This window comes from Salmo salar, chromosome 10 (genome assembly GCF_965601325.2).
Source record: "Salmo salar chromosome 10, fSalSal1, whole genome shotgun sequence".
Lineage (NCBI taxonomy): Eukaryota > Metazoa > Chordata > Actinopteri > Salmoniformes > Salmonidae > Salmo > Salmo salar.
Genome location: NC_138300.1, coordinates 28,091,757 through 28,116,716, shown reverse-complemented (window position 1 = coordinate 28,116,716; position 24,960 = coordinate 28,091,757). Strand labels below are relative to the sequence as shown.

The following is a 24,960-nucleotide window of genomic DNA, read 5'->3' as shown; positions in this document are numbered from 1 at the left end:
TACTGGGCAGGAGTAGTAACCAGATTAAATCGGGTACGTTTTTTTTATCCAGCCGTGTCAATACTGCCCCCTAGCCCTAACAGGTTAAGTTAGTCTAGCCAGCTATCTAAACTTGTAGTTGTCATGGTCGAATTACAGAGCGTGGGGCTCCCATTGATTTTGTTAGTCACTCTTACTCAGATATCATACTAAAACCTGTAAACATTTCTCTCCACCCTATGGCAGAAGGTGTAGAATTGCAGTAAATTAGCTGTAAAACTGCACATTTTTCTCTTCGTCTCATGACAAAATTAGTAGAATTGAATTAAATGAATTATAAAATTGCTCAATCTTTTCTCCGCCCATGGCAAAATGTGTAGAACTACAGCAAACTTGCTGTAATTTAAAAAACAATCTCCGCTGTCAAGAGCAGGGCTGCTAAAATGTTTGGCTCACAAGGTGGGGCCCCATTTGGGCACCCAAAGGGTTAAGGCCGGCTCTGACTGCATCTGTGGGTATGGATGTGGTTGAACAGACCCGCGAGCCACTTCTGCCCCTAATGATGAATTCAGATTTTTTTGTGGCTCCCACCCCATCAATGTTGCCCTGGTCTAGCATAAAGAAGTCCTCTGTATCACTGATCTGCAGGAATGTAAAGGGATGTCAGTTAGCCGTCTTCATTGTAGAGATTCTCCTCAGTTGTGTCAGCCAGACTCCATTGTTTGGTTCAATACATTGTGTCCATGAGCCCAATTTGCTGAGAAGACATTGTCGACTTTTGGACTGTTAAGCTTGGGGTGGTTTAGGTATGGTACAGTTTGGCAAATAGTGTGACGAACCGCCACTTTGTTGTGAACTTCAGAGGCCTCAGCCAAATTGTTGCTGTGTCTTTCTAGGTATTACTTTGGACAGCTTACTTGGAACCTTTTTTTGAAATGTTACTGAGGTCACACTGTGGCTTCAAAGGTACAGATCCTTTCTGTACCAGTAAATATGTTGTAAACAAACATAAAAAATGTTAATCAATGAAAGTACAGTTCAAGTTGTAAGTTTACATACACTTAGCTTGGAGTCATTAAAACTCATTTTTCAACCACTCCACAAATTTCTTGTTAACAAACCATAGTTTTGGCAAGTCGGTTAGGACATCTACTTTGTGCATGACACAAGTAATTTTTCCAACAATTGTTTACAGAGAGATTGTTTCACTTATAATTCACTGTATCACAATTCCAGTGGGTCAGAAGTGTACATACACTAAGTTGACTGTGCCTTTAAACAGCTTGGAAAATTCCAGAAAATTATGTCATGGCTTTCGAAGCTTTTGTTAGGCTAATTGACATAATTTGAGTCAATTGGAGGTGTACCTGTGGATGTATTTCAAGGCCTACCTTCAAACTCAGTGCCTCTTTGCTTGACATCATGTGAAAATCAAAAGAAATCAGCCAGGACCTCAGAATTTCTTTTTTAGACCTCCACAAGTCTGGTTCATCCTTGAGAGCAATTTCCAAACGCCTGAAGGTACCACGTTCATCTGTACAAACAATAGTAGGCAAGTATAAACACCATGGGACCACGCAGCCGTCATACCGCTCAGGAAGGAGACACGGTCTGTCTCCTAGAGATGAACGTACTTTGGTGCGGAAAGTGCAAATCAATCCCAGAACAACAGCAAAGGACCTTGTGAAGATGCTGGCGGAAACAGGTACAAAAGTATCTATATCCACAGTAAAAATAGTCCTATATCGACATAACCTGAAAGGCCGCTCAGCAAGGAAGAAGCCACTGCTCCAAAACCACCATAAAAAAGCCAGACTACAGTTTGCAACTGCACATGGGGACAAAGATTGTACTTTTTGGAGAAATGTCCTCTGGTCTGATGAAACAAAAATAGAACTGTTTGGCCATAATGACCATCGTTATGTTTGGAGGAAAAAGGGGGAGGCTTGCAAGCCAAAGAACACCATCCCAACCGTGAAGCATGGGGGTGGCAGCATCATGTTGTGGGGGTTCTTTGCTGCAGGAGGGACTGGTGTACTTCACAAAATAGATGGCATCATGAGGCAGGAAAATGATGTGGATATATTGAAGCAACATCTCAAGACATCAGTCAGGAAGTTAAAGCTTTGTCGCAAATGGGTCTTCCAAATGGAAAATGACCCCAAGCATACTTCCAAAGTTGTGGCAAAATGGCTTAAGGACAACAAAGTCAAGGTATTTAATCACCCATTTGAAAGACCTGTAATTTGATGCCGAAGAAATTAGAAAGCAGCTCACTGAAGAACCTGTGAAAAGAATCCAATAATCTTGTCAGATAAGAAAATTCTAACGTTAGGCTGATGGCAGTAAAAGAACACTCAATAGTAGAGACAGTGGAAAACCATGTACACTGAACAAAAAATATAAATGCAGCCATTTCAAATAAGGAAATCAGTCAATTGAAATGAATTAATTAGGCCCTAATCTATGGATTTCGCATGACTGGGAATACAGATATGCATCGGTTGGTCACAGATACTTTTTTAAAGGTATGTATGGGCGTGGATCAGAAAACCAGTCAGTATCTGGTGTGACCATCATCAGGCTGTTGATTGTGGCCTGTGGAATGTTGTCCCACGCCTCTTCAATGGTTGTGTGAAGTTGCTGGATATTGACAGGAACTGGAACATGCCGTGGTACACTTCGATCCAGAGTATCCAAAGTATGTTCAATGGGTGACATGTCTGGTGAGAATGCAAGCCATGGAAGACTGGGACATTTTCAGCTTCCAGGAATTGTTTGCAGATCCTTCCAACATGGGGCTGTGCATTATCATGCTGAAACATGAGGTGATGGCGGCAGATGAATGGCACCTCAATGGGCCTCAGGATCTCGTCACGGTATCTCTGTGCATTCAAATTGCCATCGATAAAATGCAATTGTGTTCGTTGTGTGTAGCTTACGCCTGCCCATACCATAACCCCACCACCACCATGGGGCATTCTTCTTCACAACGGTGACATCTGCAAACCGCTCACCTACACGACGTCATATCATCTGCCCGGTACAGTTGAAACCGGGATTACTCCGTGAAGAGCACACATCTCCAGCATGCCAGTGGCCATCAAAGATGAGCATTTTCCCACTGAAGTTCGGTTACGACGCCAAACTGCAGTCATATCAAGACCCTGGTGAGGAGGACGACCACACAGATGAGTTTGGTTGGTTGTGTGGTGCAAACCCACAGTTTGGTTGGTTTGGTTGTGCAAACCCACAATTTCATCAACTGTTCAGGTGGCTCTTCTGAGACGGTCCAACAGCTGAAGATGCCGGATGTGCAAGTCCTGGGCTAGAGTGGTTACACGTGGTTGTGAGGCCGGTTGGATGTACTGCCTAATTCTCTACAACAACGTTGGATGCGGCTTATGGTAGAGAAATGAACATTCAATTATCTGGCAACAGCTCTGGTGGACATTCCTGCAGTCAGCATACCAATTGCACGCTCCCTCAATTTGAGACATCTGTGGCATTGCGTTGTGTGACAAAATGGAACATTTTAGAATAGCCTTTTATGTTCCCCAGCACAAGGTGTACCTGTGTAATGATCATGCTGTTTAATCAGCTTCTTGATATGCCATATCTGTCAGGTGGATGGATTATCTTGACAAAGGACAAATGGTCACTAAGAGGGATGTAAACAAATTTGTGCACAAAATTTGAGAAAAAGCTTTTTGTGCATATGGAACATTTCTGGGATCTTTTATTTCAGCTCATGAGACATGGGACCAACACTTTACATGTTGCGTTTTATATTTTTGTTCAGTGTAAAAGCCTGCTCAGATTGGGTGGGAAAGTGGGACAATATCATGACCTGCACTCCTCACAGAACGTTTGGAGGTTGTCCGTGTTCCTCTTGCCCCCCCCACACACACTAAAAACAGAACAGGGGCACTGCAGCAGAGCTGCCTGGGAGAGAAAATAAGTGACGTGGCTCTTTTTAAAGATATCCGTTACTGTAGATAGCCAGTGAAGTGCTCCTTTCTAGTTAAAGCTGTGTCATGCTACTCTACAGGCTGCTACTCTACATAGAACTCAGACATGTCACCTAGTTGACATGAACAAACACATAGGTTTTGTCCTGGGGTTCATTCATAAAATAATATAATACATTTACGTCCACTGGGAAGTTGGCAGTAATCAGCTTCTTTCATTCAACAATGTAAACCTAATTTATCGGAGGTAAATTATTTACTGTTCTGAGGGGATGTCAAGAATATAATGTGTTATTCTAACATTTAGGTCCTGCACTGAGAAGCAATGGGTAGGTACTTAATTGACCAATGCTTCATCTCTCTCGGTCCCCTTTACCCCTTTTCTGTGTCTCAGGTCCCAGAAGTCGGACCTGTCTTTGGCCCTAGAGGACTGCATGGCAGCAATGGACCTGTTCCTGAGGAATGACTTTGATGAGGCCCTGTCCAGGCTTCGCTGCAGGTGAGAGACCTGTACCCTGGTAATGTGTGCCCATACAAGTGGCTGGTAATAATACACAATGTGACTGGTGCTACAGTGTACACTCTGTGGTAGTTTCATAAACACCACCACCTCTCCTGTTTGACACCAGTTCAGCATTGTGTTCAAACACACCATCAGGTTTCGTAAATTTCCTCTGTGAATGTTCTCCTCCATTATCATGGCCTTCTCAACATTCAATCTTTTCTCTTCTTTGGCCGCTCCCAAGTCCCAATTTCTCTCCAGCCCTCCCTACCGTGTCTTCCATTTCCCATCCTTTCACTGTTTCACAACTCAATGGATGTACTTAATCCCTTTCAGTTCCCAATGTTGATATCCTGTCTTAGACTAGGCTACCATGTATTCAGAACTATGTATACAATTCATCTCTCCAAGTCTTGGCATATTCTGTCAGCTGTCACCCTGGGGCGAGACAAGGGGAGTGATGGTAGACTTGTGTTGTGTAGGCAGAGCAAAGGTGTAGGCACTTAAACTCCCCTATGGCTTCCTTTGTTTGCTATTCCAAGAAAACCTTTGTGAGAAAAGCCTCAAGAAAGCCTCCACGTCATCAGCATCCTAGTGTGTAATATTACCTAATGTGTTTGTTGAGCATAGGTTTACACAGCATTGTGTGGTAGAACAATGATAAGAGAAAATCTTTGGGAGAAAAAACCTGTAGAGAAAGCCTGTGGTGCTGAAATAGCAGTGTCTCTCTCTCTCCCATCTCTTCTTCCCTCTCTCTCTCCTTCCCTCCCCTCAGGCTGATGTATTGTACTGACGCAGTAAACTGGGCCAGGTATATTCCAGAACCTCTGCAGAGCAGTGAGCACACAAAGTGGCAGGCTTTCTCCCATATACTAAACTCTTGTAATAATGCAGAGAGTATGTTTATACTGTGGGGTCTGCCCTTCCATATCACAGAATGATGAACACAGCAATATAATGTATGTTTTAACTACTCATGGTATAATCGTAACAACATACACGAACTCAAGTCCTTTTGTTCACCTGACCTAGAATTCCTCACAATCAAATGCTGACCTATATTATTGTTCAAGGAATTTTTGAATCCCAATGATACTAATTAACAATCAATAAGCCTTGACTAATCCCCAAGGTTTGTAAGACACTGGGTTAAGAATAATTAGGCAAGGACTCAGCTTTCTGCAAAACGTCTGTACAGTTTATTCAGAGAACGTTCTAAAGTCAAAAATCAAGACAGTCCTTTTATAATACAAACACATTCTTATCTTTAGACCACTCCCTTCTCCAACAACCAGTACTTTTCCACTCACCACAAAGAACCATAAAACTTGCCACATTCTTCAAGGCTTTCACCTTCCCTCCCCCATTGAGACCCTCTTGGGTTGAAACCCCCTAATGATTTCCTATTACCTACTATACAACTTTACTCTGTTTACATCCCTACTAAAGAATATAACATCCAAGTATTACCATACTACCAAATCTACCCACATCCTGATTTTATCTTCCCATGATTCTCAAACATTTCCCCCTATCCTACAATTTCAGAGTGGAACAATTTAGTCATTATTCTAACACATACAAATTATTCTAACAATTATATCCCACGAAAATTCTCGTCGGTTATTGTCACAGCCGTGAATATCCCCCCTCAAGCCGATACCACGACGGCCCTCAAGGAACTTCACTGGACTCTTTGCAAACTGGAAACCATATATCCTGAGACTGCATTTATTTATTGTAGCTGGGGATTTTAACAAAGCAAATTTGAGAACAAGGCTACCTAAATTCTATCAGCATATTGATTGTTGCACTCGTGCGGGCAATACACTGGATCACGGCTACTCTAACTTCTGTGATGCATACAAGGCCTTCCCTTCAGCAAATCCGACCACGACTCTATTTTGCTCCTCCCGTCCTATGGGCAGAAACTCAAACAGGATGTACCCGTGACTAGAACTATTCAACGCTGGTCTGACCAATCGGAATCCACGCTTCAAGATTGTTTTGATGACGCGGACTGGGAAATGTTCCGTGCAGCCTAATATCGAGAATAATATCGATTTATACGCTGATTTGTTGAGTGAGTTCATAAGGAAGTGCATTGGAGATGATGTACCCACTGTAACTATTTAAACCTACCCTAACCAGAAACCATTCGCGCAAAACTGAAAGCGCAAACCACCGCATTACACCATGGAAAGATGACTGGGAATATGGCCGAATACAAACAATGTAGTTATTCCCTCCGCAAGGCAGTCAAACAAGCAAAATGTCGTTATAGGGACAAAGTGGAGTCGCAATTCAACGGCTCAGACACGAGACGAATGTGGCAGGGTCTACAGGCAATCACAGACTATAAAAAGAAAAACAGCCATGTCACGGACACCGTCTTGCTTCCAGACAAACTAAATACCTTCTTTGCCCACTTTGAGGATAATACAGTGCCCCCAACGCGGCCCGCTACCAAGGACTGTGGTCGACGTAAGACATTTAAACGTGTTAACCCTCGCAAGGCTGCCGGCCCAGACGGCATCCCTAGCCACGTCCTCAGAGCATGTGCAGACCAACTGGCTGGTGTGTTTACGGACATATTCAATCTCTCCCTATCCTCGTCTGCTGTCCCCACGTGCTTCAAGATGGCCACCATTGTTCTGTACCCAAGAAGGCAAAGGTAACTGAACTAAATTACTATCGCCCCGTAGCACTCATTTCTGTCATCATGAAGTGCTTTGAGAGACTGGTCAAGGATCATATCACCTCCACCTTACCTGCCACCCTAGACCCACTTCAATTTGCATACCGCCCCAATAGGTCCACACTGCACACTTCCCTATCCTATCTGGACAAGAGGCATACCTATGTAAGAATGCTGTTCATTGACTACAGCTCAGCATTCAACACCATAGTACCCTCCAAGCTCATCATTAAGCTTGAGGCCCAGAGTCTCAACGGCAACTGCACCGCCCACAACCACAAGGCTCTCCAGAGGGTGGTGCGGTCTGCCCAACGCATCACCGGGAGCAAACTACCAGCCCTCCGGGACACCTACAGCACACAATGTCACAGGAAGGCCAAAAGATCATCAAGGACAACAACCACCCGAGCTCTGCCTGTTCACCCCGCTACCATCCAGAAGGCGAGGTCAGTACAGGTGCATCAAATCTGGGACTGAAAGACTGAAAAACAGCTTCCATCTCAAGGCCATCAGACTGCCGCTCGGTCATCGCTCATCCATATATTTATATGTATATATTCTTATTCCATCCCTTTACTTAGATTTGTGTGTATTAGGTAGTTGTTGTGGAATTGTTAGATATTATTGCACTGTCGGAACTAGAAGCACAAGCATTTCACTACACTCGCAATAACATCTGCTAAACGTGTATGTGACCAATAAAATTTGATTTGATTATTTGATTAACTATACAGCACCAGTCAAAAGTTTGGACACACGTACACATTTTTTGGGGTGACTACTTGAATAAATGTTCAAAATTCTTAACATTTTCTGGACTGACTGACCTTCATGTCTTAAAGTAATGATGGACTGTCATTTCTCTTTGCTTATTTGAGCTGTTCTTGCCATAATATTGACTTGGTCTTTTACTAAATAGGGCCATCTTCTGAATACCACCCCTACCTTGTCACAACAACTGATTGGCTGAAATGCATTAAGGAAATCAATTCCACAAATTAACTTTTAACAAGGCACACCTGTTAATTGAAATGCATTCCAGGTGACTACCTCATGAAGCTGGTTGAGAGAATGCCAAGATTGTGCAAAGCTGTCATCAAGGCAAAGGGTGGCTACCTTGAAGAATCTCAAACTTTTGACTGGTACTGTACATTTCATCAAACAGCCAGATGTTCATGACCTACTTTATGTACATAGCAACACAGACAAAGGCTTGCAAGAGGAAAAAGGCAGTGCAATGACATCAAAACAGCCAGCCTCATGCTTTTAATATCACAGTTTTAGCTTTTCTGATTAGACAGTAAAATCATGCATGGCCTTCTGCTCTCTGAAGCTACTATTTACCTGTACAATCATGCAGACTGGGCAGGAACAGCAGCGGGCCTTACGTAATTGTCCTATCCCAATCAAGGACTTGCCAGTCCCACCTCATTCCTGACAACTATTGTGAGAGAAATTTCAAGATTATGTTATAGTACTGTTATTGCATCAAATTGTTGTTTTATGCAACAGAATAAAGGGTTCATATAACCTCTAATGTGTCTGTGTGAACTGAAAGTGGGCCTCTGGGAGATTTAACACTGACAGTGGATTTACAATGGATTGGTGATAAACCTAACAAGACCACATTTCATAGCATGATTAGTGTATGTGTGCCTGACTGGAAGGTACCAGGAAGAGATGGCTCGGGGCCAGACCCTGGTTTGTTCACAATGAGAAGTTTTTACATCAGATACTGTCGGCTGTGAATTATAAGTTTCTTTCAAACAAATTTTAACCTTGTGACCCATTCCATACATCTATTGTTTGTCATGTAGACTGAAGGGGGAGTCTTGGCTATAGAAGACCTTTGTCTCGAGGCTCTCAACGAATCATCTGAGGGTGATTCGTCGACCAGCCATCATTATTGTAGAACACTCAATCGATTCACTTTGTGTGTTGTATTGCCCTGCTCCCTTATTAATTGAATAAATATTTAGTTGACGTATAACTCTGACTTGTGTGATACGTTTGTCTCTCCTCATTTGATAGTAAAGAAATTAACCACCACACTATATGTGAGTGTTGTACACTAGGCATGGAACTGTTGATAGTGTATACATCGTGAAAGGTGAGGTAGGGGCTGTCCATCTATACTGAGAAATATGTAGAGATGGAACACACATGTTCAGACAAAGGGTGTAGCGTAATCGCCTAGCCAGACTCCGTCTCATTGGCTGTCCAAGATTCTTCTGTAATTTTGGTAAATGACAGGTAATGTATGGCAATCTATGGTAACTTTGTTAATTTACCTTGGAACAACTTTCAAAATGTTTATTCATAAACAGTACCAGTCAAAAGTTTTGACACACCTGCTCATTCAAGGCTTTTTCTTTTTTTTTAATAGTGAAGACATCAAAACTACAAAATAACACATATGGAATCATGTAGTAACCAAAAAAGTGTTTTGGTTACTACATATAAAATATATATGAGATTATTCAAAGTAGCCACCCTTTGCCTTGATGACAGCTTTGCACAGTCTTGGCATTCTCTCAACCAGATTCAACTGGAATGCTTTTCCAACAGCCTTGAAGAAGTTCCCACATATGCTAGGCACTTGTTGGCTGCTTTTCCTTCACTCTGCAGTCCAACTCATCTGAAATCATCTCAATTGGGTTGAGGTCAGGTGATTATGGAGGCCAGATCATCTGATGCAGCATTCCATCACCCTCCTCCTTGGTCAAATAGACCTTACACAGCCTAGAGGCGTGTTGGGTCATTGTCCTGTTGAAAAACAAATGATAGTTCCACTAAGCGCAAACCAGATGGGATGGCGTATCACTGTAGAATGCTGTGGTAGCCATGCTGGTTAAGTGTGTCTTGAATTCTAAATAAATCACTGACAGTGTCACCAGCAAAGCACCATCACACCTCCTCCTCCATGCTTCATGGTGGGCCCTTGTCTATCTCCACAACAGTCAACAACAGAAGCCAGGCAGCAGGCACAAACATCCCAATTCATGGGCTGTTTTTACCATTCTGCACTTTCTCATGACTAAATATCTCTTGATTTATGTCTTCCTTTTAAATAATATGTGTATGGTTTTTGATGTGACATACATTTGATGATAGAGTGTATATTTACACATAGTGAAAGTGAGTCACACAAAAAGTGAAACTTTATTTTTGATAGGTAAGGTACCCAGGACGACACTACTCGTCTTGTGGCTAATAGACTAATCATTTTGTAAGTGCTGCTTCTTTTTGTACAGAAGTCCTCTCAGTAGTCCCATGAGTTGTTTTGTGGTCGATGGCAGTCAAATGTCAGGCATGCAGACATGCAACATTCCAGTTAAGAGATTTCTGTCGCACCAGCATTGTCTCATAGCTACTTTGACTGTGGTGGAACTTTCTGGGAACCAGTCAGACCAGCACTCTTGGGTGTGCATTGTCAGACCTGCAGTGTCACATTCAGGGACTTAACTTGGGCCTGTTTCCAAGGGAACATATTATAACTTAGGGTATTTTCACATATAGTTCTCTTTAAAACAACCGATCTCAGTCCTCTTTAAAGTGAACTCTTGGGTAAAAAAAATAGCAAAATAACCCTGTTCTCTTTGTATTCACACTGCCCTTGGCTTTGAATGAGGACTCAACTCTTTTGCCTGTTCACTTCACCTATTTTGTGGTCCGTCCTCTTTGCATTCACATTGCTATGTTTAGAATTGGAACCAAGATCTTTTTCCTACGTTCTCTCAATGCACTCTGGGTTTTTACAAATGCAGACAAGCTATTCCATCAGAATGTGTTATCGGACAGCTAGATATACGTACTTATATTTTTGAAGCTAATAGATTGCATTTAGTTAAAACATGAGAAATAATAATTGTAATCAGAAGATACTATCAACATGTAAATATTATTGGTAACAATAAATATCTGAAGAATAACTGCGAATTAAATAATACTGTAATTGAAAATATTACACACAATGTAGGCTACTGCCCCATTAAGAGCTAGAATAGATTTTGAACCTTATGTTGGTGTCTTCTCATGCTATTCAAACCCTACAATCGAATAAACAGCTTATGTAAACAAATAATCTTAACTAAAAACATTTTTTTTTGTGTATCCTTGACAATCGCTAATCAATAGGCCTAACCAGTGGCGATTTTAGCATATACATCTTGGTGGGGGGAAAGAAAATGTGGGAACATGCCAGCAAAGAAACATATATTGCACTATAACGGTGACAAACGATACCCACAAACTGTTAGGGCCTACATAAAGCTGTCCCAACAGCAGAGTCCCAACAGCAGTCCCAAGACCTTACCACTGCTACACCTTTTAAAAAATCATAGCTGATATGGCTGACTTGCTTAAACAATTAAACAAATGTGGTTTCTACTGACAATTGAGATGTGCAAACTATAGCATGAGGGGACAACAAGCAGATAAGAGGCAATCCGTAATTTCGATTAAGACAATGTGCGAGCGACGACGGACGTAGTCAATATAACTATTTGTTCAGCACTTTTGTACAGTGACAGAATTCAGAACATGGGCCGTTCTTACAGTGTACTCCCTGTACAACAAGTCAGAACCATAGGATAAATAAATGGGTCATATAAAAAGACAATGAAAGCTCTTAAAATATTCAGTGATTACATTTCTCTAAAACAGGTTATTGGCTACATGTGCTCCACCAAGTCAGAAAAGTAGGTGAAATTAAGAGGTGAAAATAGACCAAATTATTAGGGTGAGACACATTGAACACCGTTTGGCTCTATTTGACGCGTTAAATAAGCTTTTAATTTGACACGTCAAATAACACAATTCTATTATAGCATGTTGTGTGTGCTGAATTAGAACGTGCAAGATAAGCACCATCACTCCTATCAGGAGCACTGTCAAAGTTGAACAAAAAAGTTTGCAAACAAGCACACACCGGCCACGAACGATGTTTTTACAAAACTGCGTTGGTGAAAATAGACCAAATAATTAGGGTGAGGCACATGGGCTGCTAACAGCTTACTACACAACATAGACTTAGTATTACTTTCTTAGCTACAGTACACATATCTCCCTGGCATATTACACCGTTTATGCAGCAGCATACAATACATTTTTGGACTCACCTTGTGAAGGTGGTGTGGCGGTCCTTTGTGGACTAATTTTGTCATCAAACTTTGTCATCAAAGTCTGGCATTCTCTGGATTTATAGTGGGAACAAAGCCACTCCACTGAATAGCAGGCTAGTGGTTGCTTTGTAATGCTTGCAGTTAGCCACTGATTCCTTACAAACCACTCATTGTTGAATTTGCGATTTCCAACTTGTTGTGTAATGTTTGTGTCCAATGGCTGATGACCACTGATACGTTTTATCTATAATTTCTCTTTATTATTTCTCTTCATATGACAAGGATTGAAAAGGATTTGCCAGTAGATTGTCGACTTGATTCATGATGATGACTGCTACAGTGAGGGAAAAAAGTATTTGATCCCCTGCTGATTTTGTACGTTTGCCCACTTACAAAGAAATGATCAGTCTATAATTTTTATATAATTTTAATAATTTTAATAGTAGGTTTATTTGAACAGTGAGAGACAGAATAACAACAAAAATATCCAGAAAAACGCATCTCAAAAATGTTATAAAATGATTAGCATTTTAATGAGGGAAATAAGTATTTGACCCCTCTGCAAAACATGACTTAGTACTTGGTGGCAAAACCCTTGTTGGCAATCACAAAGGGATATTCAATGTCTGCTTTTTTATTTTTACTCATCTAACAATAGGTGCCCTTCTTTGCGAGGCATTGGAAAACCTCCCTTGTCTTTGTGGTTGGATCTGTGTTTGAAATTCACTGCTTGACTGAGGGACCTTATGTGTGGGATACAGAGATGAGGTAGTCATTCAAAAATCATGTTAAACACTATTATTTCACACAGAGTGAGTCAATGCAACTTTTTATCAAATCAAATCAAGCTGTATTTATATAGCATGTTTTGGACGCAATGCGCTTCACAGGAAAAAACATTAAAAACGAAAATAAAAACTGAAATATTTACTACACAACAAACAAAAGAATAACAAAAACTGAAAGACTGAAAAAGGTGTAACTCATTAAGCACATTTTTACTTCTGAACTTATTTAGGCTTTCCATATCAAAGGGGTTGAATACCTTTTCAGCTTTTCATTTTTCATTAATTTGTAAAATATTCAACAAACATAATTCTACTTTTACATTATGGGGTATTGTGTGTATGCCAGTGATAAAATCAGGCTGTAACACAACAAAATGTGGAAAAAGTCAAGGGGTGTGAATACTTTCTGAAGGCACTATACTTGTGCTCCTCCTCTTTTCAAGACGTGCAAAGGAATATTTTTTTGGAGTCATCTGATTGCATTTTGAGAAGGCAACAATAGCTGCTAAAAATAGAGCTGAATATTTCTATGCTGTCTTTTTCCCCCCTTCCTAGAACCAAAGACAGCATGTACCATGCACTCACATACGCCACCATACTGGAGATGCAGGCCATGATGACCTTTGACCCGGAGAACATCCTGGCAGCTGGTAACACCATGAAGGAGGCTCAGGCAGTGTGTCAGCGGTAAGGCTCATTTGTAAAGGATCCACGTTCAAAGAGCAGGAAAATGTCTCTGCACCCTTCCAGTTAGATGCACATTTCTTTAATTGTGGATGAGCTTAAGTCAGTCTACCTTCATCAGAGCATGTCTCCACAAACAATAGTGGGACAGATGAGGCCACACAGTGAGCCAGTGGTAATTACAGACACCTGTGGTAATCTAAAGTACCCAAAAGGGCCACTAGATGTCATAATATCAGATAGAAATACAGTACAAATACTAGAAAATATTCTAGATGTACACTGCTCAAAAAAATAAAGGGAACACTTAAACAACACAATGTAACTCCAAGTCAATCACACTTCTGTGAAATCAAACTGTCCACTTAGGAAGCAACACTGATTGACAATACATTTCACATGCTGTTGTGCAAATGGAATAGACAACAGGTGGAAATTATAGGCAATTAGCAAGACACCCCCAATAAAGGAGTGGTTCTGCAGGTGGGGACCACAGACCACTTCTCAGTTCCTATGTTTCCTGGCTGATGTTTTGGTCACTTTTGAATGCTGGCGGTGCTTTCACTCTAGTGGTAGCATGAGATGGAGTCTACAACCCACACAAGTGGCTCAGGTAGTGCAGCTCATCCAGGATGGCACATCAATGCGAGCTGTGGCAAGAAGGTTTGCTGTGTCTGTCAGCGTAGTGTCCAGAGCATGGAGGCGCTACCAGGAGACAGGCCAGTACATCAGGAGACGTGGAGGAGGCCGTAGGAGGGCAACAACCCAGCAGCAGGACCGCTACCTCCGCCTTTGTGCAAGGAGGAGCAGGAGAAGCACTGCCAGAGCCCTGCAAAATGACCTCCAGCAGGCCACAAATGTGCATGTGTCTGCTCAAACGGTCAGAAACAGACTCCATGAGGGTGGTATGAGGGCCCGACGCCCATAGGTGGGGATTGTGCTTACAGCCCAACACCGTGCAGGACGTTTGGCATTTGCCAGAGAACACCAAGATTGGCAAATTCGCCACTGGCGCCCTGTGCTCTTCACAGATGAAAGCAGGTTCACCCTGAGCACGTGACAGATGTGACAGAGCCGTGGAGAACGTTCTGCTGCCTGCAACATCCTCCAGCATGACCGGTTTGGCGGTGGGTCAGTCATGGTGTGGGGTAGCATTTCTTTGGGGGGCCGCACAGCCCTCCATGTGCTCGCCAGAGGTAGCCTGACTGCCATTAGGTACCGAGATGAGATCCTCAGACCCCTTGTGAGACCATATGCTGGTGCGGTTGGCCCTGGGTTCCTCCTAATGCAAGACAATGCTAGACCTCATGTGGCTGGAGTGTGTCAGCAGTTCCTGCAAGAGGAAGGCATTGATGCTATGGACTGGCTCGCCCGTTCCCCAGACCTGAATCCAATTGAGCACATCTGGGACATCATGTCTCGCTCCATCCACCAACGCCACATTGCACCACAGACTGTCCAGGAGTTGGCGGATGCTTTAGTCCAGGTCTGGGAGGAGATCCCTCGGGAGACCATCCGCCACCTCATCAGGAGCATGCCCAGGCGTTGTAGGGAGGTCATACAGGCACGTGGAGGCCACACACACTACTGAGCCTCATTTTGACTTGTTTTAAGGACATTACATCAAAGTTGGATCAGCCTGTAGTGTGGTTTTCCACTTTAATTTTGAGTGTGACTCCAAATCCAGACCTCCATGGGTTGATAAATTGGATTTCCATTGATTATTTTTGTGTGATTTTGTTGTCAGCACATTCAACTATGTAAAGAAAAAAGTATTTAATAAGATTATTTCTTTCATTCGGATCTAGGATGTGTTGTTTAAGTGTTCCCTTTATTTTTTTGAGCAGTATATTTCTACTAGAACAAAATCCATGTACAAATAAAACATTTGATGTTCGTATAAGGAACCCATACTCTCAAAAAGAGAGCAATACAGCCGAAAAGAGGCATTAAAAAATGGGTCCACATAAAATATATAGATTTTTAAAGTTATTTTTATTTAATAAATTCAAAAACTAAAGTTTTGACTCAGTGGTAAGGCTCCCTTATCAGATCTATTCAATCATGAAAAGAGGAACTACGTCATCCGATCAAGTGAAACCACTTTTTGAATTGTGTAACACCTGTTTTTAACCAAGTAAGTCTCATTTAACTCTCGTATTTTGAACAACAACATACAGAGGAAATCCATTTGGCTCTTGATAAACCTGGCCATTCCACTAGGGAGAGCCTCTGGCTATTTTGGGAGATGTCCATCCTGGTCTGTGGTGGCTGGTGAGCTCCATGTTCTGTGACATAATCACAAAGCAGATATCACCCAGGTTCTATCAGATCTCGCTGGCTGGGGGAGTTTTGAGTGGCCTGTAACAGTGAGCTCTGGAGTCAGTGTGTGAAATGTCCTGTACGGATGCACCTTTCCAAAGGCTGGAACATACACACTAACTCCCGGACTGGGCCTGCCACACCTTCTGAGACCCTGGGGGAATGGGAACCCCATGACACAGCCATCTGCCTGGCTATAAGGACCAGGACCCTGTGTTAATCTGGGAGACGCTCTACATTTTATCAACATAAGCCATGGAATGTGGCTGGGCCACACTGACTTGCATGAAATGTAGATATCTATGCAAATACAACTTTTACAGGAGCTTTAATGTTTTCCCATGGATCACAGTAAACCACTCATTATATGTGTGTATCTCCCTTAATCCATATTATTCATCTAATTATGAAACCTGATTTTAGTTAGAAATACTGTCTTGTCAATGTCTGTCTGAATGTGGTTACTACATGTCACCGTTTTTCAATATCCACGCACAGGAATGTGTTGAATTCCCAGATTCTTAGCTCGCACATTCACAGACTGGTGTTGAGTTGTTGTGAACAAACACAGCTATATATGTCTCATCAAACACTGTAATGTGGCATGTTGGATTTGGTGTGTAATGAAGTGTATTCTCTAACAGGTTCCGCAAGAAGTCAACCTTTAGCAACAGAAACTCCACAGAAGGTTAGTATAGTTAAAACATACTTACTTCAGTACATTCCACTTAGACATAGACATATTATTTTATCACAGGCCTCTTATCTTATCACTCATTTTGCTAGTGTAAATTGAACAATGTTTTTTATAGCTGTGTATTCCTAAGTAAATAAAACACAGCTGCTGTGATACAGGAGAATATACTCTGTTTTTGAGTGATTTTAATGTATTACTCCATTACTTCAAGCCATTATGGTTGTTCACTAGTTGTTCAGTAGTTGAGAATACAGTTTAAAATGTGTTTCTTGTCTGTGGGTTTATTGTGCAGCCTCCTGCTGATGTAGTGGTTTCAGTATGTCAGAAGATAATTGTGCTGTCATTTTCACCTCAGAGGAACTCCATGCTGAAGTGTGCTATGCAGAATGTCTCCTGCAGAGGGCAGCACTCACCTTCCTTCAGGTAATCCACTGCTACCACAACATCAGCTACACACACCCACACACTCTTTATCTCGCTGAAGCACTGATACAGATTTAAAAGTTGATTGTGCATTTATGATATTGTTCTTTGTATCCTTAAACGTTTTCTTTCCCCCTGTTTTTGTAGGATGAAAACATGGTCAGTTTCATCAAGGGAGGAATTAAAGTGAGGAATAGCTACCAGACATATAAGTAAGTACTCTTGATGTAGTGCATGGCCCTTATAGTGCATTCCGCTTATGTCTCAACTCAAACTATAGTAAAGAATGTACATCTGTATTTCAGAGAGCTTCATACGGTCCTCCAGTCCTCAAGCTACGTCCATGGTGACAATCATGGGCATTTTGAAGGCGGAGTCAAGCTTGGAGTGGGAGCCTTCAACCTGGTGAGGAAAATGCTTCATGTCAACATTGTTTGTGGTCCAGTTTGCTGGGCTGGTAGACTGTATAGAAGGACGTTTTGGGGTGTTATGGCTATAGCCACTCTGTGTAACTCAAAGCATGGTCCTGATTGGTACAATATGTAATTGTGTCTGGCTCATCTTCTCACTCTTCCACTCCTGTGTTCTTGGGTCGTGTACAGATGATCTCCATGCTGCCCACTCGTACCCTCAGGTTGCTGGAGTTTGTGGGTTTCTCTGGAAATAAGGTAGATCTCCTACTGTTAGGCAGGTGGCCCTGAGATGATGTGTGAGATGCTGGACTAGACTGGGCTGGACTAGGCTGGACTGGGCTGGGCTAAACTAAGCCCCCTGTGTCCTGTGTTGTGTGTGTCTGCAGGAGTTTGGCTTGCTGCAGCTGACGGAGGGCGCAGCAGGGCAGACGTTCAGGTCCTTCCTGTGTAATATGCTGCTGCTCTGCTACCACACCTTCATGAGCTTCATCCTGGGTGAGAGAAAGACTGATGTTACCACACATCAAATGTTACCACACTGACCTTTTCAACTGCCAAAACAAGCTCTATACTGTAGCCTAGCCACATTCTGGTTGGTGGTCACCTCTACGGGAAAGGAAAACCCTGGTCATATCTTGCACAAATGTCTTAAACTAACATGAAATAACATTGTATTTTTCTCCTTGCGGCTTGCAGGCACTGGGGAAGCAGATGTGGAGGATGCAGAGAAACTCCTTCAGCCATATCTCAAACGGTATCCTAAGGTCAGTGAGGACATTGTAGCATGTACACTGAGTATACAAAACATTAAGAACACCTGCTCTTTCCATGATATAGACTGACTAGGTGAATACAGGCAAAAGCTATGATCCCTTATTGATGTCACTTGTTAAATCCACTTCAATTAGTGTAGGTGAAGGGGAGGAGGCAGGTTAAAGATTTTTAAGCCTTGAGACATGGATTGTGCCATTCAGAGGGTGAATGGGCAAGACAAAATATGTAAGTCCCTTTGAATGGGGTATGGTGGTATGTGCCAGGTACACTGGTTTGTGTCAGGAACTGCAACACTGCTCGGTTTTTCACGCTCAACAGTTTCCTGTGTGCATCAACAATGTTCCTAATGTTTGGTATACTCAGTGTAAAGTTAAATCATATTCCAGTTGTATTGATTTTGTGAAACTACTCTGAAGTATTTAGTGCGTAGGCCTGTACACACACTCTGTCCCATCAAAACAGTTCATAGTGTGTTGTTTTTAGGGATCCATCTTCTTGTTCTTCGCTGGTCGAATTGAGGTTATCAAAGGAAACCTGGATGCTGTGAGTGTGGGATCAATGATTCTGACTACTACCAACATTATTTTGTGTGTAGACTCCAAATCTGGCCAGCTGTCACATGTATTCGTGTGTGTGTGTGTGTGTGTGTGTGTGTGTGTGTGTGTGTGTGTGTGTGTGTGTGTGTGTGTGTGTGTGTGTGTGTGTGTGTGTGTGTGTGTGTGTGTGTGTGTGTGTGTGTGTGTGTGTGTGTGTGTGTGTGTGTGTGTGTGTGTGTGTGTGTGTGTGTGTGTGTGTGTGTGTAACAGGCTATAATGCGCTTTGAGGAGTGCTGTGAAGCTCAGCAGCAGTGGAATCAGTTTCATCACATGTGCTACTGGGAGCTGATGTGGTGTTTCACATACAAGAGGCATTGGAAGATGGCCTACTTCTACGCTGATCTGCTCAGCAAAGAGAATGCATGGTCCAAGGTGGGACATTCTGGAATAATTGTATTTGTGCATATCAGTTCAATATAGTGCAGTATGAAGGACATCTGTTTCAGTACAGTAATGGTTGCATTATTTCGCTGGTAAATGCGACAGTCTTAACAGAATATAGATTTGTTTGTTTAACAGCTTTTAATGTATTCCACTTAGTCTTTAGAGGGACAAATCTATGTTGATGCTTACAGAGTTACAGTAGTAACACATGCACATTTCCCTCCAGGCAACATATGCGTATATGAAAGGTGCCTACCTCAGCATGCTGACCAGGGAGGAATGCCAACCATTCAGGGAGAGCGAGGTAGCGTTATTCAGGTAGGTCACTGCAACAAACAAACCCCTGTGTCACCAAACTGTTGGAAAGAATTGTGTTTGACCAAAGACAATGCTATTTCTCTGTAAACAAATGAACAACAGACTTTCAGCACGCTTATAGAGAAGGGCACTCAATATGTACTGCACTGACACAAATGACTGATGATTGGTTGAAAGAAGTTGATAATAAGAAGATTGTGGGAGCTGTATTGTTAGATTTCAGTGCAGTCTGATATTATTGACCATAACCTTTTGTTGAAAAGAACGTATGTGTTATGGCTTTTCAATCTCTGCCAAATCGTAGATTCAGAGCTATCTAATATAACTCAAAGGGTTTTCTTTAATGGGAGCTTCTCTAATGTCAAATATGTAAAGTTTGGTGTACTGCAGGGCAGCTTTCTAGGCCCTCTACTCTTTTCTATTTTTACCAATGACCTGCCACTGGCATTTAACAAAGCACGTGTGTGCATTTACAAGGCATTCGAAAGTATTCAGACCCCTTGACTTTTTCCACATTTTCTTACATTACAGCCTTATTCTACAATTGATACCCCATGATAACAAAACAAAAACAGGTTTTAATAAATGTTTGCAAAAAAAACAGATACCTTATTTACATAAGTATTCAGACCCTTTGCTATGACACTCATAATTGAGCTCAGGTGAATCCTGTTTCCATTGATCAACCTTGAGATGTTTCTACAACTTCATTGGAGTCCACCTGTGGTAAATTCAATTGATTGGACATGATTTGGAAAGGCATATACCTGTCTATATAAGGTCCCACAGTTGACAGTGCATGTCAGAGCAAAAACCAAGCCTTGGGGTCGAAGGAATTGTGCACTGAGCTCCGAGACAGGATTGTGTCGAGGCACAGAATCAATCAGTCAATCAATCAATTTTATTTATAAAGCCCTTCTTACATCAGCTGATGTCACAAAGTGCTGTACAGAAACCCAGCCTAAAACCCCCAAACAAGCAATGCAGGTGTAGAAGCACGGTGGCTAGGAAAAACTCCCTAGAGAGGAACCAGGCTATGAGGGGTGGCACTCCTCTTCTGGCTGTGCCGGGTGGAGATTATAACAGAACATGGCCAAGATGTTCAAATGTTCATAGATGACCAGCAGGGTCAAATAATAATAATAATCACAGTGCTTGTCGAGGGTGGAACAGGTCAGCACCTCAGGAGTAAATGTCAGTTGGCTTTTCATAGCCGATCATTCAGAGTATCTCTACTGCTCCTGCTGTCTCTAGAGAGTTGAAACAGCAGGTCTGGGACAGGTAGCACGTCTGGTGAACAGGTCAGGGTTCCATAGCCGCAGGCAGAACAGTTGAAACTGGAGCAGCAGCACGGCCAGATGGACTGGGGACAGCAAGGAGTTATCAGGCCAGGTAGTCCTGAGGCATGGTCCTAGGGCTCAGGTCATGAGAGAAAGAGAGAGAATTAGAGAGAGCATACTTAAATTCACACAGGACACCGGATAAGACAGGAGAAATACTCCAGATATAACAGACTGACCCTAGCCCCCCGACACATAAACTACTGCAACAGAAATGGGGAAGAGTACCAAAACATTTCTGCAGCAATGAAGGTCCTTAAGAACACAGTGGCCTCCATCATTCTGAAATGGAAGAAGTTTGGAACCACCAAGACTCATCCTGGAGCTGGCCACTCGGCCAAACTGAGCAATCGGGGGAGAGGGGCCTTGGTCAGGGAGGTCACCAAGAATCTGATGGTCACTCTGACAAAGCTCCAGAGTTCCTCTGTGGAGATGGGAGAACCTTCCAGAAGGACAACCATCTCTGCAGCACTCCACCAAGCAGGCCTTTATGGTAGAGTGGCCAGATGGAAGCCATTCCTCAGGAATAGGCACATGACAGCCCGCTTGAAGTTTGCCAAAATACACCTTAAGGATTCTCAGACCATGAGAAACCCAGATTATCTGGTCTGATGAAACCAATATTGAATTCTTTGGCCTGAATGCCAAGCATCACATCTGGAGGAAACCTGGCACCATCCCTATGATGAAGCATGGTGTTGGCAGCATCATGCTCTTGGGGATGTTTTTCAGTGGCAGGGACTGGGAGACTAGTCAGGATCGAGGCAAAGATGAATGGAGCAAAGTACGGAGATCCTTCATGAAAACCTGCTCCAGAGCACTCAGTACCTCAGAGTGGGGTGAAGGTTCACCTTCATACAGGACAATGACCCTAAGCACACAGCCAAGACAGCGCAGGATTGGCTTCGGGACAAGTCTCTGAATGTCGTTGAGTGGCGGCCCAGCCAGAGCCCGGACTTGAACCCGATCGAACATCTCTGGAGAGGCCTGAAAATAGCTGTGCAGCGCTCCTCATCGAACCTGGCAGAGCTTGAGAGGATCTGCAGAGAAGAATTAGAGAAACTCCCCAAATACATGTGTGCCAAGCTTGTAGCTTCATAGCAAAGAAGATTTGAGGCTGTAATCGCTGCCACAGGTGCTTCAACAAAGTACTGAGTAAAGGGTCTGAATGTAAATGTGATATTTCAGGGGGGGGGGGTTTTGCAAAGAAATCAACTTGTTTTTGCTTTGTCATTATGGGGTAGTATGTGTAGATTTATGATGGGAAAAAAACTATTTGGCATCATTAAATTGAAGACTGTTATTTTATCAAATCAATTCTCTGTTATTATTATGACGTGATTAAACTAATCATGTAAATGTAATTAACTAGGAAGTTGGGGCACCAAGGAAAATCTTCAGATTACAAAGTTATAATTTTCCTAATATAACTCTTCAGTTATTTTAATATCTGATCAATTAGTCTTCTAATTAATGAATTCGTCTTTACCTCACGTTAGTCTCATTCCAAACGTCGTAAATTGTTGGTTATCTGCACGAACCCAGCCTTCACTATGAATCATCCATACATCAATTGTCTTAATCATTTATTTACTAACTAACTATATAATCACAGAAATGCATAAACAAACAAACAGTAGATATGGTTACAAAGAAATGATAGGGGAGGTTCCCTAAGCCGATATGATGGCTTGGTGGACTGAGAAGGGCGCGAAAGACAAAAGAGTCACTACACATTTGATAATTATATTAATTGAAATGCTAATCCTTTGCACGCTCACTCATTCTGGAATAATTGAAATCAATATATATATTTACGCTTAGTGTGTCGTCGTGATCTCTGTTGGAATCGTCCGTCTTTCTGTTGGAAAGTTCATCCGCTCATCTCTCCATCTGCTTCCAAGTCTTTCTTTAAAAAAATAATTGTACCCCTTTTTTCTCCCCAATTTCGTGGTATCCAATTGGTAGTAGTTACAGTCTTGTCTCATCGCTGCAACTCCCGTATGGACTCGGGAGAGGCGAAGGTCGACAGCCATGCGTCCTCCGAAACACAACCCAACCAAGCCGCACTGCTTCTTGAAACAATGCACATCCAACCCGGAAGCCACCAATGTGTCACCAATGTGTCGGAGGAAACACCATACACCTGGCGACCTGGTCAGCGTGTACTGCGCCCGGCCCGCTACAGGAGTTGCTAGTGCGCGATGAGACAAGGATATCCCTGCCGGCCAAATTACTATAAGAAAAATTGGATTACCTTTGCTGTTCTTTGTCAGAATGCACTCCCAGGACTTCTACTTCTACAAATGTTGTTTTGGTTCCAAATAATCCATAGTTATATCCAAATACCTCCGTTTTGTTCGTGCGTTCTGGTCACTATCCGAAGGGTAATGCGCGAGCGCATTTCGTGACAAAAAAATTCAAAATATTCTATTACCGTACTTAGAAGCATGTCAAACGCTGTTTAAAATAAATTTTTATGCTATTTTTCTCGTAAAATAACAATAATATTCCAACCGGACAACGTTGTATTCATTCAAAGAGTGAAAGAAAAAAATTGAGAAGTCTCGTGAACGCACATCTCAGTCTCACTGTCCCCAGGCAGACCACTTACAAACTCTGCTGCTGTACTTTGCCCAGAGACAGGAGACACGTCATTCCGCTTTCTGAACGCTTTAGAGAGCCAATGGAAGTCTTAGAAAGTGTCACGTAACAGCACAGATGCTGTAATTTCGATAGAGATGCAACTGAAGGAGTACAAATTGTCAGACAGGCCACTTCCTGCATGGAATCTTCTCAGGTTTTTGCCTGCCATATGAGTTCTGTTATACTCACAGACACCATTCAAACAGTTTTAGAAACTTTAGAGTGTTTTCTATCCAAATCCACTAATTATATGCATATTCTCATTTCTGGGCAAGAGTAGTAACCTGTTTAAATCGGGTACGTTTTTTATCCAGCCGTGAAAATACTGCCCCCTAGCCCCAACAGGTTAACAAAGAGTTGCAGTCCGTTTTGGAATGGGTGGCCAGTAATAAACTGGTCCTGAACATTCTTAAAAGTAATAGCATTGTGTTTGGTACAAATCATTCCCTAAGTTCTAGATCTCAGCAGAGTCTGGTAATGAATGGTGTTGCTGTTTAACAAGTTGAGGAGACTAAATTACTTGGTGTTACCTTACTGTAAACTGGTCAAAACAAACATTTAAAGATGCGGAGAGGTCTGTCCATAATAAAGAAATGCTCTGCTTTTTTGACTCCACAAAGCAAGTCCTGCAGGCTCTAGTTTTATCTTATCTTGATAGTTGTCCAGTCATCTGGTCCAGTCCTGCAAAAAAAGACCTAGTTAAGCTGCAGCTGGCCCTGAACAGAGCGGCACATTTTGCTTTTCATTGTAGTCAGAGGGCAAATGTAAATACTATGCATGCCAGTCTCTCTTGACTAAGAGTTGAGGAAAGACTGACTGCATCACTTCTTGTTTTTATATGAAACATTAATGTGTTGGAAATTCCAAATTGTTTACATAGTCAACTTACACACAGACACAGCACTGACACACACACTTACCCAACCAGACATGCCACCAGAGGTCTTTTCACAGTCCCTAGGTCCAGAGCAAATTCAAGGAAACGTACAGTATTATACAGAGCCATGAGTGCTTGGAACTCCCTTCCATCTTATATAGCGCAAGTGAACAGCAAACCTGGTTTAAAAATAAATAAATAAAGCAACACCTCATGGCACAACACCTCTCCCCCATGTGACCTACTTGTTGTGTGTATGTACTGACATGTATGTGGAACTGATAGATGCGCACACACACACACTACATGTTAATGTATTTAAATTGTAAAAAAATGTGTCTAATGTCTTCTTCGTTAGGTGTCGGACCCCAGTAAGACTAGCTGTCGCCATTGGCGTCGGTTAATGGGGATCCTAATAAATAAAA

The 24,960-nt window shown here is 42.3% G+C and overlaps 1 protein-coding gene across 3 annotated transcripts in view; it reads left to right on the top strand.

Moving 5' to 3' along the window:
• Window positions 1-24,960, top strand: part of LOC106613900 (tetratricopeptide repeat protein 39A-like) — a 35,160-nt gene that overhangs the window by 7,076 nt on the left and 3,124 nt on the right. For all 3 annotated transcript variants that reach the window (XM_014216645.3, XM_014216644.3, XM_014216646.3), the window contains 12 exons: window positions 4,345-4,449; window positions 13,617-13,748; window positions 16,712-16,755; window positions 17,120-17,187; window positions 17,335-17,399; window positions 17,493-17,592; window positions 17,790-17,855; window positions 17,987-18,095; window positions 18,297-18,364; window positions 18,858-18,917; window positions 19,181-19,342; window positions 19,581-19,672. In XM_014216645.3, coding sequence (XP_014072120.1) covers window positions 4,345-4,449; window positions 13,617-13,748; window positions 16,712-16,755; window positions 17,120-17,187; window positions 17,335-17,399; window positions 17,493-17,592; window positions 17,790-17,855; window positions 17,987-18,095; window positions 18,297-18,364; window positions 18,858-18,917; window positions 19,181-19,342; window positions 19,581-19,672 — 1,071 coding nt within the window. The remainder of the gene's footprint in view (window positions 1-4,344; window positions 4,450-13,616; window positions 13,749-16,711; window positions 16,756-17,119; window positions 17,188-17,334; window positions 17,400-17,492; window positions 17,593-17,789; window positions 17,856-17,986; window positions 18,096-18,296; window positions 18,365-18,857; window positions 18,918-19,180; window positions 19,343-19,580; window positions 19,673-24,960) is intronic.